The following is a 19,853-nucleotide window of genomic DNA, read 5'->3' as shown; positions in this document are numbered from 1 at the left end:
TTGGAAAGTCTGTATCTGGTCGATTTGATGTCTTCCACAAAGCTGTAGGTTATGTCACGGACAAAATCCCAATTTTTGTAAATAAAAAAATCATCTTTTGCGCTAAAGTTTACTGGAAACATATTATTTTTATTAAATGTTGTTTTTGTGTTGTGGTCTGAACCACAACTCACCCTATTTGCTCTTCTACGTGGGATACGATCATAAAATAATATCAGTCTCGGTAGAAGAAGGATAGGCAAAAAGATAAGAAGGATAAGTTAGGTTGAATAAAGGGGCTGCGCGAGCGGGAATTCCAAACGTGCAGTTTATTGGATATCACATCCCAAAGAAAATAAGTTACAACATTTGGAAAGCTGTTAAATCTTGTCAACAAAACGACAAAAAAATATTCAATTTCGAAAATGACTTAAGACACTTTTCAATAAAGTGCACCGTTTTCAATTTATTGGCATTCTAAGGGGATTTTTTTCGAAAAATTGTCGAGTATTTGCAGTAAAAAAAAAGATGAAATTCCTAAAAACGCTTTTAAATGGATTTTTTTTTCAAACATCAATGTTTAAAGTGAATGCACTGTTCAAAACAAAAAAAAATATTGAAAAATGTTACTATTAGAGACTCGTACTGAAAAGTTAAACTTTTTAGCACCCATTTAAGTACTGAAAAGTAGAACTTTTCAGCACTGGTATTGAATAGTAGTTTATGCAACAAGTTGCAAAAAGAGGATTTTTTCAGCACGAGTCGTACATTTATCCAACGAGGTTCACCAAGTTTTGCAACGAGTTCCATACAACATTTTTTGCAATTCCGAAAAACACCCATTGAGTGAAATTTTATGTCAAATTTTCATGTATGTTGTCAATAAATCGTTTGAAAAACAAAAAAATGTTGAAAAGTGTTACTTTTCGAAACAAGTGCTGAAAAGTTCAACTTTTCAGCACCCATTTCAGTGTTGCTATTCGATTCTGTTATTTTTGGTACAGAAAAGTAGGCCGTTTCGTCGCTTGAGAATGACAGGAAAAATAAATAATTTCACGACGGAATTGCAAAATCTTTATTTTGGTTTTTTGCTCTTTTTATAAAATTTATTTTGAAATTAAGCTCAACAGCCAAACAGCCAAAATAAGTGCTTAGACCTTTCATAAGATCACTCTTGAATCTTTTAAATTTCATTTTTATTTAAAGATGAGAAAATGTTTAAAAATTTACCAATAGTTTTCGAGATGTCGCGAGTTGAAAAACTTAGGCTTTAAGATAACAATAAGATAAGAAAAAATATTTTTCAAGAAAAAATAATTTGAGCAGAATCAATCTCATCAATAGAATTAATACATAAAAATTGTAGAAAAATTTCTCAGCTAATCAAAATTTTTAATTTTGTGAGAGCTTTTTCTATTTTTAAATTTCCAAAAATGTCTTTATCTCGAAAAAGGTTACCTGTATAAAAATTGTGTAGGCCATTTACGATTGCAAATTGTTTTTGATATTGTATCTAAAAATGATTTTTGAATTATTGTTTGACAATAATCAAGACAAGTTTTTTTTCTGAAAATCACATTTCTATGGAAACTCGTAAACTCTGTACCAGATTTTGCACAATTCTAAATTATTGGTACAATAATGCTTTTTTAGTCCCGTAAAATATAAAAAAAATGAAATCACAAAATACGTTTTTTGTGAAATACATTCAACAAAAAAAATACAATTTCAACTTTGCCGAAGACACCAAATGGATCAGAAAATCTCACACAGATATTCGAGTATTAAAATGTGACCACCGTCCCACTGTTTCCGATCGCTTTTCTCCTGGAAAACCGTTTGCTGAAAATCAATTTTCAGGAAAACTAAACTTTGAAGGTCGCCATCGCTCGCTCGCTGGTGCTCAGGAACAGTGGATATACTTTCGTTTTACGGTTATGACCTGTTTGATGCATGATGGGTTGGCACCGGGAAAAACTTTTCGCCTGCGGTAAATGGAGCGGTTTTTATGGAAACAATCCACATAAAAACTTTGACACCGCAAGAGCAGTAGCTCCCCTTTGGACCGCTGTCAGGAACATTGTAAGGGCGGAGATTTGTGTGGAAGGAACATTACTTCTGGTGCTGAATTGTCACCCCCTCCGGTGAACTTTGGGACGACAGCAGGGCTTTCAGCAAAATTGGAAAATGATTTGCAAAGTTGTTGCGAAAGATTTCCCTGTGACTTGTGGGAATGTCTTACCTTCTTCTTTGATGGCTGTGTTTGTTGAGCTCAACCTGGGTTGGGCTTTGAATAGAGAGCTCATCTAAATCTTGGAAATCATAGCTTGATTAGAAAAGTTTACAACCGCACGTTTGAGCTTTTATTCTATCAGTTTTTGAATTGTATAGGCTGATATCTGATATCATGAGACTCATATCGATCAGATAATGCTTTTGTTTTAATTACATTTTTTTTTAACTCTGCCATAAGATAACAATTATTTTTATCTCTCAACTCTCAATTGACAAACGTACATTCAGTACCGAAATGCAATTAAAAAGACGCAAATAATAACTTCAAACTTTATTAATTTTGCTCCAAACTCTCAAATTATCCTTGCTCGAAGCAAACAAAATTAGTAGCACTAACAAACTTTTCCACATCTCCCCATATCTGCGCCCTCTTGCTGTCAACAGTCATCGCGATTGCTCAAAGTGCTGTTACTGTTGGTCGTTTTTTTTACGTTATTGTTCTCCTCGCCGAGTTTGTCGGTTTATGAACCGCGGCTGACCTGGACCGTAATCTCGGTCACTTATTTCATAAAGGTTAATTTGATTTTATACTTGTTTAATTTGTTCTACCATTTTGGCGTAAGGTGGGACGCATTGCGCAGGGGGTTCGGGAAAACTCACCTAGAAGGAGACATGCGGAAGGGAAAAACACGGCCAAACGACCATTTGCTGGCCGATTTTCGGTGGCCGATATGGGGCCACGATGGCGTAGGTCCAGGCACCTCCAGGGCCAGCAGATATCCACGTGTGCATGAGAGCAGTTCTCTGGAAAAACGCAAATTAATCATCGCCTGTTTTTTTTTTGTTAAAGAAAAGACAGTTTACATAACAGTAATTCTCTTTGTTAGTTTTTTTTTCATACAAGGCTCCATATAATTTCGCGGGCATTTCATACAAAATTGATATGACCATATTCAATTTTTTACATTGAGATGGAATTTTCTGATGGACTTGGTGACTTCGGCAAAGTTGTAGGTTATAAATTGAATGTTTAGAAGTAAATAGTTACACAAAAAATCAATTTTTATTTATGTTATATCACTAAAACTTAAAGTAAAATATATTTCGAATTTCGATTATTCTTATGTTTAAGTGGATCGAAAAATGCATCTATTGTACTTGATTTCAGGATGGTGCAAAATCTTGTATCGAAGTCATGTTTTTTTAAATGATATATTTTTGCAAATTATGTGTCGAAAAATCAAATCGTCAATCGAAAACATTTCTCTCCTGAAAAAATACAAAAATCATATACTAAAACTGTTTTTTTAAAAGTTGTCTAAACGTTGAAATTTTAAAAAATGGAGAATCGATTTCCACAATCGGTTTTTGAAAATTTCAACGTTTGGACAACTTTTCAAAAAAACAGTTTCAGTAAATATTTTTTTTTTTGAGAGACATACCATCCTGCATTTTTTATGAGCCTTTTTGTAACATTTTAGGCTATTTCCTCAAAAATTCTGAACCAAGAAAAAATCATTACATCACCTTAAAATTTAATTTTTAAACCTAGAAATAGAAAACAATTATAAAAGTTGCGTGTATTTTGCTTTTAGTTTTTTTTTTTCAAAAAGCTCGTCCAATTTCTTACAAGTTTGTCTTTGACCACTTTTTGATCCGATGCAACGGCTTCTAGACAGAAATTTATAAATTACGAAATACAAAAATATTTAAATTACTTACGCCCTTCTCAAATGTCATTATCGAGTGCAACTGGCTACATATACACAAAAATGGCTTATATAAGCCTAGGATAACATGTCTACAAAGTTTCATTGAAATCGGCGAGGGTCGAGTACAAAAGTTCCAGAAAAATTCCTGATTTGAGCTGGATTTGCTCAGTAATTACTTTGAAATTTTTAAAGGGCCTTATTATCTTCTCCAAAGATAAGCTGGATAAAATTATGAATTTATTTTGAATGAAAAGAGCAGAAAATTAAACTTTTTAACATTGAAATCCATACCAATAGTTTCCAAGATATCGTTTATTGATAAATGATGGCTTATTAAGTGACAACGAGAAAAACTAGTAATTTATCAATCGAAGCTGAAAACACGAAAAATTATCGAATTCACTACACAACAACAATTCGGTAAAAAATTCAATGAATCTTATGGTAAAATCGCATGCGAAAGCATGCACATCACCTTTTAGAGACAGCATAAATATTGAAAATAAAAATTCTAAATTTCAAGCCCAACTTTCAAAATATTAAAGCTAAGAGTATGACAGTTTTGCTTATACCGAAATTGGCAAAATATCAATGAAGTTATGAATATATTTTTATTCAAAAGTTTTATTTCTTTTCCCGATCTTTGATCCCAAAATTCAATATTTGTTTTAAAGTTTAAAGTATAGTTTTAAAGTTTTAAAGTGCCCTTTTTGATCAAATATACAAAACTAATTGTTAATACATTTTCAAATAGCGTACAATCAATTGTACAGTAGTTCGCATGGTAGAATCCAAAAACTTTAACTTTGGTAAAATATTGATAGTGATAATCAGGGTTGTTAACTATAAAATTATCCAGGCTCGATAACTATAACGATTCGTTTTCAATTTATTAGATTTTTATTTTGCAAAATATTTTTATTTTGAAAAATACTAATAGTTTCACAAAATACCATTTTTCCGAAAAAAAACTCAAATTTTCAAAATTTGCACTATGGGTATCAAACGATACGCAATTTTGAATACATGTTCACTTGATATATTTTTATTATGTACTAAAATTTTCACAAAATATCGATTTTTTTGTTTGAAAATAATTAAATATTCATAATTTCCATTATGGATATCAAACGATGCAAATTTATGAAGCATAACAAATTTGTGTGAAGCTAACAGCATTTCGCTTCGTTTGATAACCATATTGCATATTTTTAAAATTTGAATACTTTCATAGAAAACGGTATTTTGTGAAAATTTGAAAATTTCACAGAGAATACTTTAATAAAAGTGAAAAAGCATACACAATTCCGCTTCGTTTGAGTTTGATGTTTGAAATTTTGAAAATTTGAGTTTTTTTTTTCAAAAATATGCGGTATTTTGTGAACATTGTAGCATTTTCCAAAAAAAACCTAATAAAATGAAAATCATATAAAATTTCACCTCGTTTGATACCTAGATTACATATTTTTAAAATTTTAGTATTTTTGAAAAAATACAGTATTTTATGAAAATTTTAGTCTTTAAAAAGAACCTCTGATAAAGTGAAAAAGCATATACAATTTCGCTTCATTTGATAACCATATTGTAAATTTTGTGAATAATTTTGAGTAAATTTTGAATCTAACTGCATTTTCAAAAATGTATTCTTAGTGAAAGCATTGCAAAATTTTACAGGATTAGGTTGAAATAAACGATTTTAGAATGATTTCAAAAATGAATTATCGTCCGTTATCGGCGATAAGATTAAAGCAGATAGAATTATCGATAAAATGATAACGATAAAGTTCATCAAGAGACAAAATTCGAAGGTAGTATGGCTCTCCTCTCTCGCGCACTAAAGATTGGTAAAAGGAATCTCAAAAATTATCATCTTGATTATTCGGCGGAACATCTTTTTCACTACTGCACTTGCAAGTGTAACGTCACACATCGCAAAATTACCTGTCACTCTTTGTGGATGGGCAATGTTTGTAAACAAGTTTTGCTGACAAGGAAATTCGCCTACTCTCTCTTTCGCGGGTGAAGAAAGTTTGCAAGCGACATTTTTTCTCTCGATTATTCCATCTCTGGTCCCAATGATAACGATAACCATTATCGTTATCGTTAAATGCTAATATTATCGACGATAATTCTATCAATTAACAACCTTGATGACAATATAAACCAATTTGATTCAGTGTGTGTAATGATTACGAATGATTTAAGAAAATTTGTTTAAAAACATGTTTTTTTCAGAAAATTTAAGAGGGGGGTATTTTTATATTTTTTCTTGTCCAAGAAAATATTGCTAATTACATCATAACCTATCTTTTACGAAGTAAGCACCTAAAATTCCTCGACATGAGCTCATTATTTGATATTTATAAAAAGTATTTCAATAGGAAAGTGATGGATAATAAAATATACCAAAACTAAAAAACATTTAATTTGGTGTCACGAAACAGATCTGAAAACTATAAAATAAGTTTTTTTGTTACTGATTGACCTTTCCAGAGATCTGCCCATGCATGCAGGATGTTTTAATATCCGAGCAGCGTGCTGAGAGCTTTTCCGCCCCAAAATCCTGCATGGAGCAAGTTTATTATCTTGCCCCTTTCTGTTGAACGCGTGTAAGTGTGGGTGAGTGTGTGTGTGCGCTAGTGTGTGCCCTTAATTGGATGTAGCATCTGGCCATGTTGATTATCCGTACACCCCGTGTGCCATAATGGAGCATCTGTTCGGCAAAAGTTGTTTGCAATGTTCCAGCTTTGGGGCATTTTTGCTGCTGCACAACTATTATAACTCTATATGGGTGTGTGTGTGTGTGTGTGTGCAGCGAAAACAAAATGGTGAGATTTTGGTGGCGAGGAAAATGGGAAAATGAACGGAGCAAAATTAACTCTTTTATCTGGAAACGTGAATATTTGTTGGAAAAATTGCTGGCTTTTGTTTTGGCGTATACTTTGGGAGGGCCGCGCGCTGTCGTCAGAGAAGTTGTACGCGTTTCGGTGGAATCTGTTTCTGGAGGAAGTTGTTGGTGCTGCGGAGGGAAGGAAGTTGGGAAGTTATCTTCCAGTTGACAACGGAAAACTCCATGGGCGTTTCTGGGAAACGAATGTTCAAATTTGATAAATGTTGAGTTACGTTTTACCTATTTATTTGAAAGGTGTAAAATTGACTTCTTTTTCATGAGATCATACCTAAATTTGCAACACAGAACGCAGAACGCAGAACAAGAGCATTCAATTTTTTCAAAATATATATTTTGCAACACCAATGGAACAACAGTCCCCCCCTTTGCTGCAATGAGGTCGCCTGTTGGGATAATTAATTGAATTATGCTGAAGTTTATAAATGTCCGGCGTGCCCCGCTGCCTCTTCCTCCACCACCAATCATAAAAAACATAAAACTATCAAAAAATTTCCACCTCCCATCACCACACAAAAAACACAACACACCATACCATTTTACCAACCATTCTCCCCACCTCTCCTTCAAAACCCTTTAATTTCCCAAAAAAACTAAATCCCCCTAATCCCCCAAAAACCCAACCACATCTTCCCTCCTAACCAACCCCTTCCCCCCCAAAACCCTCACTAATCCCCCAAACCCCTCCCCCTCCCCCCACTCACCCCCTCTCATTCAATATCACCACCTCCAACCACAAAATCCTACCCACATCCCCACTCTATATCCCCCCCCCCCACCACCCCCCACTTCAACCCAACTAAATTCAACAAACCTAATCCACCCCCACCCCCTCCCTTTATTTCCCCCCCAAACTCCCGAAAATATTCCCCCCTCCCTCATCCATATTCCTCTCCACATTAATTCTATCACATCCTCCCCTAATTATCCTCTCTATCCTTTTCCACCCCAACCCAAAATCCCTAACTTAAACTTCCTAAACAAAATCCACTCTCCTTCCCAAATTCATCATCCCTACTATTTCATTACCTTTCCCATTCCCCCCCTCCCCACCCCCCAAACCCCCCCCCCCCCCAACATCAATAATCCCCTATTTTTAACACCCAATTAACCCATCCAAACCACTAACATAACATAATTCCCAAAAAACCCACACCATCACACAAAAATTCCCATACCCCACACCCCAAACTAACATAACAATAACTATAATTTAACCACAAATCCACAACCTGATATACATACAAAAATTAAAAACAATACAACCAAAATAATTAACTCAATATTATTCAAACTTTTACAATAACTACTGATCAAATTTATCGTAATCTTTAATATTATTCTAAAAAATCATATCTATACACACAGGAGCCAATTTTATAGTTTATTTTAAATTTGATTAATCAGATTTGATAATATTTAAAAGTTTCCATATATTGTTGGATGCTGATTTTGACTTCTTTTATTTTGTAATTTCATCAGTTCTTGATGTAGGGGAACTAAACTCTTTCTCAGCCTATTTCTATAAGGCTGGTACAAACTTTATTTAAAGTTTTTGTCACCACACCCACCCCCCTTCAAAGTTGGCTCGAAAAATCAGGGGCAAAAAAAAATTCAAAAAACTTCAAAATTCCCAAAAAATTCCAATGGAAGTTTAAGTGTAATCAGCTGAAATTCAATTAAATTTCCACAATAGGGTTGGGAAAAAGAGCCTGCGGTTTCGCTACCTTTTTCTAAGTAAGTTCAGCATCAACACTTCCCGTGCTCCTAATCCTTATTCCTGCCCGGTGAATGGTGGAGATGGGAGCGGCCGGCAATGGATGGCTCTCATGGTGCTGCCTGTCCTGTTCGAGTAGAATTGGTTTTAATTCCCTTTCATCACATATACATGACGAAATCCAGTCTGCAACCCGCTAAGATCACCATCTCCATGCGAATGCGAATGCGATAAAAAATCATTCTTAGCATGTTTGGGTTGATTAAAACATCTTTTGAATTTTTGAAAATTTTCGATGTTTAGTATCACAAAAAGTTTTTTTTGGCAATATTTTTTGTTTTCGTCAAATCTTACATTTTTTTGAAAACTAATGATTGCAAAACAATTGAATTAATGTAAAATGCATTTTAAAACACTTTTTGCATTCAAATGTTGAGACTATGGCTTGTTATTTCAATTTTTATATTTTTGACAGCGAACGACCAAGGAAACACCCTACCGCGTATATAGTAAGATTGGTGTGGTTTGTCTTCAATGAGTTGTAAATATGTCAGAATAAATGAAAGAGTTGCCTGTATTAAAAAGGAAAGGTCTTTTCAACGGGCGCGCACCGTGTTCCGCACCATTCACAAACCGTCCGAATAACTTGATTTTACTTAACCCTCTACAACCCAACCCCGCCTCTAGACGGGCTTTGATTTAAAAAATCGCCAAAAATCAATTTTTCAACAAATTTTTGGATCTTTAAAAAGCATTGGAAAGAAGAACTCTTAAAATTTTAGAAAATTTATGGGTTGAAGTTTTAATTGTTTTATGTGACTGCCAATGTTTTAAAAACTGTCATTTATTTAGGGGTCAACTTTGGCTGTGTTTTTTACTAACATTTCCTATATTTTAAGTAAAAAGAAGTATGCAGTAATTTTTGTAGTGTCTCAGACTATGCCTTTACTCATTTTGTTACAATTTAAATGATGATGGTGCCATTTTATAGCAGAGAATGTGAAAAACAAGCAAAAAATTGAAAAAATTGCTGTAGAAACATAAAAAAAATAGATGGGCAAAATGTAATGATAGGAGGTGGTAGAATAGGCCAAATACTACCAAAAACAAACATAAACTAAACAAAAAAGGCAAATTAAAATACTAAAAATGAAACAAGAAAAACATAAAAAGAGAAGTAAAGTTTTTCGTACAACAAAAGTTACTCAAAATGACCTCCTAAACACGGGAAAAATAAAATGTTTCGAAAAAAAAAATTGGGCAGTAGAGGGTTTTACTAATCTAATCTAATCTAATCTAACCCTAGCGCAGCCAGTCTTTCGAGGGCATCCTGGAGAATGCCTTAGGTTGATTGACGCCTAGCATCTTCTTGTCATTATCAACATTTGCAGTGCGCCATTGCATTAACATGCATTGAAACATCACAAACGTCGAAACGGCCAGGCCAACTGCGTAAAGTTAACCGCAAAGATGATTCGTTGAATTGGATTGAGTTTGAACACGAATGTTCAAACAGCAATACATTTCTGAATCTACAGGGGAGGAAGAAACGTGGGGATCCCCCGCTCACGTTCCTGTTTATTTAGGCAATTAATCGTTGGGAGCCACTATGCTAAGAAGTTTTGGTGCTCCGGGACCCTCGAGGATGGGACATCGTATTTCCACAAATGCCCTGGACACTATTTGCCGTGGTTATAGCGCCACAACTCGCTCTCTGTTGGTAGAGAAAGTGAAATTTATTAAAAAGTAATAACATAGATCACCAATTCTGGTGATTTCAAAAATTTAATGAAATTTTAAAAATAACTATTTATTTTTATTTGTTTTTTACATGTGTGCACATGTAGTAATTATACAATGCAAAAAAATAAAATAAAATGCAGACTCACCTTTAACATTGCAGACTTTTAACATCTGAAAAAGAGAAGCATAGTTACCTGAGGTGCAACACCACTCTCTAGTTCCCCTACCGTTCCAGTTTCCGATGTAAAAGGGACGGGCTATCCAACCCCTCTGCAGTCTCTGAAAGCACCAACTGTTTAGTCCGCGAGCGAATCGCGAACGCAGCAACAGAAACTTCCGTCGCTCTCACACCTGGCAACGTTGGAGCAACAGTCAGCTGACAGGCACACACCTCCGATCAAAGCAGCCAACTTCCGATGATGACAAACCCCCCGAAACCATCACTCCCACCCCACAGCATGCGCCACCGTTCGACAATCAATCTTCTCGCTCTCTCATCAGCACATGAGAGCGTATTCAAAGAGAGCGTCATCGATGATGGCGGAGCAGTGATGATGTCCGTTGTCATCGGCGTATACTGCCTCTCGCTCGATACACACTCGCTCTCTTCAACACGAGCAGCTTTCACACACACCACGCACACCACAGAAGCTAACCAAGAGCAAAACGTGGCTTGCTTGCAAAGTCCCTCTTAATTTCTTCTTTCTCCTTGTTCCATTCTCTTCCTTTTCAGAAACTCTCTCACAGTACAGTATCAATGCTTTGGTATTAGTGTGATAAGTCTCGCTGCGGCATGTCTTGGCCCGAAATGTGAAAAAAACATGGCGAAGCTAGTCTTTCATTTCAATTACAAACGCGAAAACTTTCGAAAGGCATCGAAATCACCGCGAAAATTTCCAATGCGAACGACAAACTAAACATTGCTGCCACTACGCGGACACTTTTAGGGATATTTCCGAACCAGAACGTCCAAAAAACTATAAAAACGAAACCGAAACAAGCCCGCCGAACAAAACGAACCGCACAGTTCAACGTACACTCTCAGACCTGGGCAGTAGAGGGTTTTACATATAAAAACCGAAAACTTCATAAAATTGACATGACAGAAAAATTTGCGTCAGATCTGCCGCGCAGCCTACTTCGATCCTGGGATGTCATAGTATGTCGGAGAATTTTCAAAATTTATTAAGTGTATTTTGTTTTAGTTATGTTTTTAAAACATTTTAGCATGGTTTTGGAACACCTGGTTTGTTCTAGTCCATCTGAAACTTCCGGAAATTTTGTGCAGCAGGCTAACCAAAAAAACAAGTCGAAACTTCAAAATTTTGACAACCTACACGGAGAAAAAAGAGTTCCCAAAATCGTGACAAGCGTTCATGAAAATGGGAACCACGAACAAAGTGTTCAAATTTCATGGTACGATTTTGAAAATCGTATACCATGGGACACTTTGTTCGAGGTTCCCATTTTCATGAACGCTTGTTCACGATTTTGGGAACTCTTTTTTCTCCGTGTATCCTACTCAGACTGCTTCAATGAGTGTGGTAGGCTACAGTGCATTGTTGTAACAACTTATTGGGATGATCTGGGTCATCCAAGGACTCCCTGGAGTTAAGATCTGTGGGTCTACCGCCGTAAAAAGCAAGAAGTAGATGGTTTTTGACCCCGGAATATACCCGCATAGCTTTAGTGATTCTCCGACAAATTACGAAATAGCAAAGATTCTTAATTTAAAGTCATATTCTCAATTTAAGTCATGGACAGTATTTTTTTAAACGATTCTCGATTTAAACACCCCCATTTCGTTATGTAGATCAAGAATATGGTGTATTCGAATTTTTGTTGACATTGAATTTGTCACCATTTTCATATGTTAAATCACCTTTGCTTTGTTCCTGATAAGCTATTCATTACATAATTTTAGTTGAAAACTCTTTTTAGAAGTTTAAATCGAGCATAAAAGTAGAGATATTTTAAAATTTAGGGCCTGTTGGAAATGCATTCGTTTTCCCTAAATTTAGAAAATACTTTATTATTACATAACTCATAATAGCCATTATTTTAATTATAAGCAATATTGTGGACGGTTTGCTTTTATTTGGAATGTTTGAATCTTATTGTCTTTCGAATGATGTCATTTAGGAACAACGAGTTATCTTCAATATTATATTTTTAAATTAGTTAAATATCAGTGAATTTATGAAAATATTCTTGCAGTTAAAGTTTTAAGGGATTTTGGGGTAATTTGGACACCCTAAGGTAATTGATCTTCAGAACAAACTTAAAGAATAAACTTCAGAAAAATCCGCAACGGCCTAAGCTAGATCTGTCCTAGGGTGACAAGAAAAAGAAAAAAAAATGGAAAATCTCAAGAGACCTGGCTCGATTCTTAAGACAAATAAGAAACAATGCCAATTATTAGTTATTAGTTTTGTTGTTAAAGTTTATTTTGTGGAAATTTGTGAATATTTCTCCATTTTCAAATAAAAGAAAATTAAATAAAATGTTCAGATTCAATCTTACACAATCCTTGATAATAAAAAACAGGAGGTTCACCCTCAATATCAGAAGAAAACCATTTCGCCACATAGTTCTGCTAGTCTCAGCTCTTTGAAGAATCCTCGGACTGTTCATCGGCTGAAAGCTTGCAGAACATCGTCCACCGTCTAAATCAAACCCGGCATTCACTTCTTCGAGACGGATCGACTTTTACCCGACTGCGTTAGAGCGCACTTTTCCTTTTCGGAAAAGAATGTTTATTCATATTAGAGGAGAAAAGGTAAATGTATCATCATACAAATTCAAATTGAATTTACTTCTCTCTGCCGAATTCAATTATGCATTTAGAAAATGAATACTAAAGTATGCATACATTAGGGGGGAAGCGCCAATCCGCCAACCCGTCGGTACTGGTCCTTCTCGAGCTCTCTGTGGAGAAGTTCGCTATTTCTAGTATAAACTCCCGGGTGGAATGTTCAACTGTCGAGAAGGAGTACGCGCGCGTGTGGAATTAGGGGAAATTATATAGATAGAACGGGATTTTTCCGTGCAGGAAACAGATTTCCTCGTTTGGCATATCTCCTTCTCTAGTCTGGAGTAAACTCAGTTTCATTGAAATGGCTATTTAATGCACTTTTCTTTATTGCTTTTTATTCACAGTTTAAACAAAATAGAGCTTCGCTTTGTGCGACTTATATAAAATTAGACTTAATCAAATGACAGAGTTCACAAATTGCACATCATGAATGAATTTGTTTTGCCATCTTTATTCAACTGACTTCACAGTACACATAGTACACCTGTACCTCGCGCGGATAGATGGATGGCACGGTCGGCGGTATATTCATTAAATTGTTTTTACGAGATTTGCATAAAATTTTAAACGCATCCCCGCAACGAGAGCGCAGGCAACACAGCGCAATAGTATGTGGTATGACAAGCACGTCAGGATCTCACTCCCGTGTACCCGTGTTTCAACAGCACTATATAGTGTACAATTTCCTCCCAGGAAGAGCGCACAGTCTCTTGTCGGAGAGGTTCTGCAGGAAACTAGACTATGGGAAGGTGCTACACTGACTAGTAGTTTCGCCCAGGGTGGGAAGAACATTGTTGGCTCGTTAGCAGGAATAATTTGCTGCAGGCTGCAGGAAATAGTGACCAAATATGACGGAGGAGTCTCCGGAACAGTGAGTTCTGCAAAAGGTAGGAGAATTCCTATTTTGAACATTAAAAAAGGTGTTTTTCAATAATTTGCAGCCTGAAATGGTGACGATTCAGAAATTTGGTGTCAAAGGGACTTTTATGTAAAATTGGACGCCCGATTTGATGGCGTATCCAGAATTCAGAAAAAAATCCGAATTACTAAAATTGTTTTAAACCATCACAATTTTTGTTACTAAAATGTAAAAAAATGGGACGATTCATTTTAAGGGAAATTCAATGTTCTTTTTAAATCTGCTATAACCCAGAAAAAACATTTCATTTTAAAATTTTCTATTATTTGTAACTTTGTAAATCAGCATTTTTTATTATTTACAAAGCATCACTTTAAAATGGCTTTTTTATATCCACAGCACTGCCGAATGAATTTTGACCATCTTGTTCCATAGTTCAAATGGTGGAATAAGGGAAAACCTAGAGCGTGCAATATCCCGGGGTTACAAAAATCCCGAGAAATGTAAAATTTACATCAGATTCCCGGGAAATTTATTGGAAATTGTTTTGGTCCTAGTTTTGATTATTTATTTTTTGATTTTTTATTCCTAGAAAATTGTATAGGACATCAATTTAAATGATCTAAACAAGTATGAGGATCAATTAATAACTTGATGCTTGTAAAAAAAACTCACAACTTGAAGAAACTTGTTTTCTTAATTTTATGTGCAGTACTTCGAGTCAAGTAGTCCTAGTTCAGAAGATGATCTTAGGTATTTTTTTTTTAGAAAAAACTGTGTTTGTGCCAAAAGTATTGGACAGTTACTATTGAACTAGCCTCTGTTACCAGTTTGAGGGAATACGATTATATTTTACATTGACACATTAGGATGAAATGAAAAAAAAAAAAACTTAAATAGAAAAATGATAAAACCATGCAGAAATCATATTTTGTGAACCTCGTTGAGAAAAACTACGACTCGTGCTGACAAAATCTTCTGTTTCAACTTGTTGCAACTATTTTCATTAGCAATAACTTTTCAAAAATAAGTATTACTAGTTTCAGCTCTAGTTCAAGAGCTGTAAATTCGTTGAATTTATCTTATAAATTTAACTTCCAGTATTTTTGAATAATTAGATCTAGTTTTTCAAATATCTCTAACTCAAATCAAATTTTCCCGAAAACTTTTGAACGAATTAAACTAACTCTTTTACTCACTTTGGATGAATCAAATCACAAAAAGCCGAGCCGAACCAGCGTTTATGGCTGAAAGGCTCGTTAATAAAGACAACTAACTAATTAACTAACTAACTAACTAAATCTTAAAAAGTTTTCCATGGCCATATCTCATCCCACGAATTCATAATTATTTTTTCAGTATGCTGATTAGGATACATAATCCAACTTCATTAAAGCAATAAATTAAACATTTAAAAAAAAACGAAAAAAAATCTCAATTTTGATCTAGGAGAGCTAGGTTTGTTATTATTAATAAATGCAGAACATCCGAGAATACCCAAAAATGTATTACAAAAATTAAAGCGGCCAGCCCTACTGAGATGTGTTTACTGCAGAGAGAATTCTGAGAACGGATCACATTTCACAGAACCTACAGGAAGGAAGGATGCGTGGACATACCGTACCAAACGCTCCGAATCTGTTATGGTTGGATGTGTAAGTGTATTTTGGCAAATCATTATATTTTTGGGGGGGCTCGTGGGAATGGATTGGACACAGCCAGAAGACGTCACGATCGTCACCTCCTCAAGGTTGTTGAAAGCTGTCGATCGACGAACCGCATATATTATGATAACGATGCTAAAGCCATACTGGAACATCATGGAATAGAATCTGCTACAGCATGATCCAATCATCCTCTGCAAAACTGGCAAAATTTAGGGGCCGAAAGGACAGGCATTGGCAGGTTGCAAACAGCTTTTGAATTTGCCGGAACGACTGGAACCAGCAGGAAATCCTCTCCGTTCCGCCATACAAAAAAGTTCACGCTGTTGAGCCACAGAAAGATTCCATTGCAGAACAAACAAATTAGGAGAACAAATTCGAAACCGTCTTGGAATTTTGTTAAAATATGTTAAAAAGTGCCAACTAAAAAAAAATTGATAAAACAGCAGAAAAACGTAAAATTTTCGGCACCGATAAAAATTTCACCAAATGATACAACACATTTTAATACATTTTTCTTCAAAAAGCTCACAAAACTGTAATAATTTATAACATTCCATATTATAGTAGTTTCTGTTTCCAACCAATAAGCAAGAGCTGCTCCCTATTTTGAATGCTTCAGATATCAAAAATATCTCAAATAAACCTTGCGATATTTTTTTTAGAAGAAACTGGGTAGTTAAAAAAAAAACAATAAGTTTATTTTAATTGAATCAACATAACTTCTTTCATTTAATAAAATAATTCACACTTTTTTTGAAATGATGGTGCCACAGTTAGTTATTATTTCGAGGTCCAAAAAACTTTTTGTTTTTTAAAGAAGTAGCGATTGTTGCAACTGAAATTTCGCACATATTGATCTTGGTTTTTATTTATTTTTCATACAGTTTATTTTACTTTTTCCATAGGACACAGAGAACACTAAAAAAATAAAATTTTGACTTTTTTTTCACGTGTTAGGGTAAAGATATATTTTTTTAATTTTAATATTTACAACTCACAAAAAAAAAGTTTTGAGAGGAAAACGACAGTTGAGGATTTAACCCGCACGAATATTTTTTATAAATGAGCAATTTCTCTACGAAGGCGGCCGATTGCGACAATTTTTATTTTTTGTTTTTTTTATTTGTCTCAAACTTTGTGAGGGCCTTCCCTATGACCAAAGAAGCTATTTTGTGTCATTGGTTCACCCATACAAGTATTCATGCAATTTTGGCTACTATCCATACAAAAACCGTACGTAAATATTCAAACAGCTGTAACTTTTCAGTAAATTTTTTGATCAATTTGGTGTCATCGGCAAAGTTGTAGGTATTTTTGAGGGCCATTGAGAAAAAAATAGGCACACGGAAAAACAAATTTGCCAAATTTAATCAAAATTTTTTTCACAAAAGCTCAATTTCCCGAAATAAGTATTTTTTGATTTCGAGGTTTTTTGATATGTTTTAGGGGACAAAACCCGCAATTTTTGAGCCATAGAGAAACATGGTCAAAAAATCTGCCGCCGAGTTATAAATTTTAGAAAAAATAGTGATTTTTGGAAAAAAAATCGAAATTTCATGCAAAAACTAATTTGACGTATTTATTTATTAATTTTTTTATTAATTATATTTATTGCTATGACTTTTCACATTCTTTCAAATATTAAGTATCAAAAATATGTTGGAATGATTTTCTCGAGATAGTACAATTAATTCAATCAATAACAGTTAGTTCATAAGATGAAATAGACTATTTTTGAATATTTTTGTGAGTTAAGGATTTGGACGGGAGTATTTGGTTTCGTTCAAACCTGAGCAGTTTTTGAAAGGAAATAGAATCTATAGAAAAATGTTATCTATCTATAGATATTTTTAAATATTTTGTGTGAGATCCTGCAAGATAAAAAAAGGTTTTCTGATAAACATATTTCTAACTTTAAAATTTTTTAAAGAAAAAAAAAATTGTATGCTTTTGAAAAAAAAGTTCTTAGCGTTAACAATCCCTAAAGTAGATTCTGTTGTTCAACTTATTTCTGCATAATGTTATGTTTTCAATCATTGAAATCATGATATTTACATTGATAGCAATTTTGTAGGAAGGGAGGAATAAAGTTCTTGAAAATAAGCCAAGGGGGGCAAATGAACGAAAAAGGTTGATAATCACTGGTACAAAAAATGAAGTCTTCTAGTTTTTTTAATACATTTCGAAATGATTCACATTTCTATCATTTATGATTAATTCACGGTCAAATCACCACATTTTGTCAGTATTACCATTTGGATAACAATCGTCAATATATTTGTTTAATTCGGACCCATGAGCTCTGCATTTTCTAGTTCGGAGCCACGTTGCCACCTTTCGACTACCATCGCCGCACAATAGTTATGTTGCACATAATGATAATAACCATAATTTGGGAGCGAATTCATTCTCTATCTTCAACACGACCAACCCCATCCAGACAGTCATCCCACAATTTCGTTATTACCCTTGGGGGAACCTGCAAAAACTCCCGAGAAAAGCTCCGCGGGAAAAGCTTTGCAGAAAATGGAATTTGCATTTCGTTTTCGTAATTTCCTCCCTCTCCAACTTTGTCTGACGATTGTTATAATAAGCCGACCTGCGGTGGAGCAGAGAGAAAAAAGTTTTTCCTCGCACACTAGCATTGTGGAAAATGGAAAAGTTTTCCCCGTTCCAGGGCGATGTGATTTGCTAGCGTGTTTTTTTCGTGCCCTCCCACTTCAACTGCTACTCTCCAGATTCCGATCCAGATAAGTCAAAGCCACCAGAGACGGCTTAGACACGTGTTTTCCAACGCTTTGGGTTTTGAAGGGATTTCTTTTCCCACAACTCACCCGCTCCCACCCCCATTCACGCAGAAAAAAAAGGACGAAGAAAGATTCATTTTCTAATCAAAGTCGTTAATCTTTTTATTTCGCCAGCCAATTCGACCGCGTTGCTGGTGCCAGCTGCCGCCAAGGAGGAGGGCCGTTACATCAAGGGTGACCCGCTGAACGGATACTACGACTTTGTAATCTCCGAGGGATCGTACAAATTTTGGGCCGCTTTCCAGGTAATTTACGCAGCGCTCCGTCCAATCTGGGATGAAGACTTCTCTTTTAACTTGCGCATTGGAGGAAGTAAATAATGTCTGAACTTTCATCTTTTTCTATTTTTGATTGCACCGCTTGTAGATTTTTTTCACGGAAGAATCTTTAAGTTCATTTCAACATTTTGCAAGCAAGGTTCACATTTCTACGACTTCCTCACAAGCGCAACACAGCATCTAAATCTAACACAGCCTAACCTTTTAATCAACTTGTGTTTCATTTCCGTTTCCTCTTCCCACCCCCTCCGGATTCCGCCGCTAGGTGGCGACAGCTGTGCTCATCATCTATTCCACCTTCGCCGCCATCTATTACTCGAAGGTGAGCCCGCTGACGTCGGACTACGACTACATCGACTACCTGAACGGTGGCCGGTCCTTTGCCGGTGGAAGATCTACGATGGTGGGACCTGCCCCGGCGGCATCTGCCCGCGGTGACCACGGCAGCCTGTCCTGGCAGGACCGAATGCTGGACAAACCGTGGTTCAACATGGCGGCCCAGTCCTTTGCGTTCGTGATGGAAGCCATCGAGAGGGCGCCCAAGTAGAGTACGGATTGCGGCGATGGGACCAATATTGGCCGGATTCTTAGGAAACATTCGACACTGCTGGCGGCGAAACGGGGACGGGTGTTTTTTGTGAGGCCACGCAGGTTTTGAATGTTTCGTTGGAATGGCCAGAGTCGGCATATGGAGGACGACTTATTAGAAATTTAGGAAGTTATATCTGCATATTACATTTGGAACAGTTTAAAATGTGTTCTGTCGAAGAGGAAGAAGCGCCACGTGTTGCTGGTTGCCGTATATTAAAATAATTTAGTTCTCAAAAGAACGTAAATTTGTAAGCTTAAGACAATAAGTATCAAGAAACTATTGGAATGGTGTGTCTGATTTAATTCAAAGAAAAAAGTCCAACACTTCTACAACGAACAGTGGGCAAAAAAGGGTCCGGGGTCGGGGTCAAATGCTTTTTTTTATATATTTATCTTTATGTATATATTTCAGGGATTTAATCATTTCTCAAATGGATTTTCATGGTGTTGAATAGTTTTTTGGTGCAGTTTTCAACGTGAGAAATAATTCAAGGAATATGAACAAAGCTGATAATGTAATTTTCCGTAGTAAATATCCAGCA

General features: G+C 35.4%; 1 protein-coding gene across 1 annotated transcript in view; it reads left to right on the top strand.

Annotated features, from left to right (window-relative positions):
* Positions 1-19,588, top strand: part of LOC120429030 (uncharacterized) — a 42,996-nt gene extending 23,408 nt beyond the window's left edge. The window contains exons 3-4 of the mRNA XM_039594166.2: positions 18,557-18,687; positions 18,986-19,588. Of these exons, the coding sequence (XP_039450100.1) occupies positions 18,557-18,687; positions 18,986-19,267 (413 nt within the window). The 3' untranslated portion in view covers positions 19,268-19,588. The remainder of the gene's footprint in view (positions 1-18,556; positions 18,688-18,985) is intronic.
* Positions 19,589-19,853: the final 265 nt, after the last annotated feature.

The sequence above is a fragment of the Culex pipiens genome, chromosome 2, assembly GCF_016801865.2.
Source record: "Culex pipiens pallens isolate TS chromosome 2, TS_CPP_V2, whole genome shotgun sequence".
NCBI lineage: Eukaryota > Metazoa > Arthropoda > Insecta > Diptera > Culicidae > Culex > Culex pipiens.
Note: the sequence above shows the minus strand (reverse complement) of the source record. Positions and strands in the feature narration are given on the sequence as shown.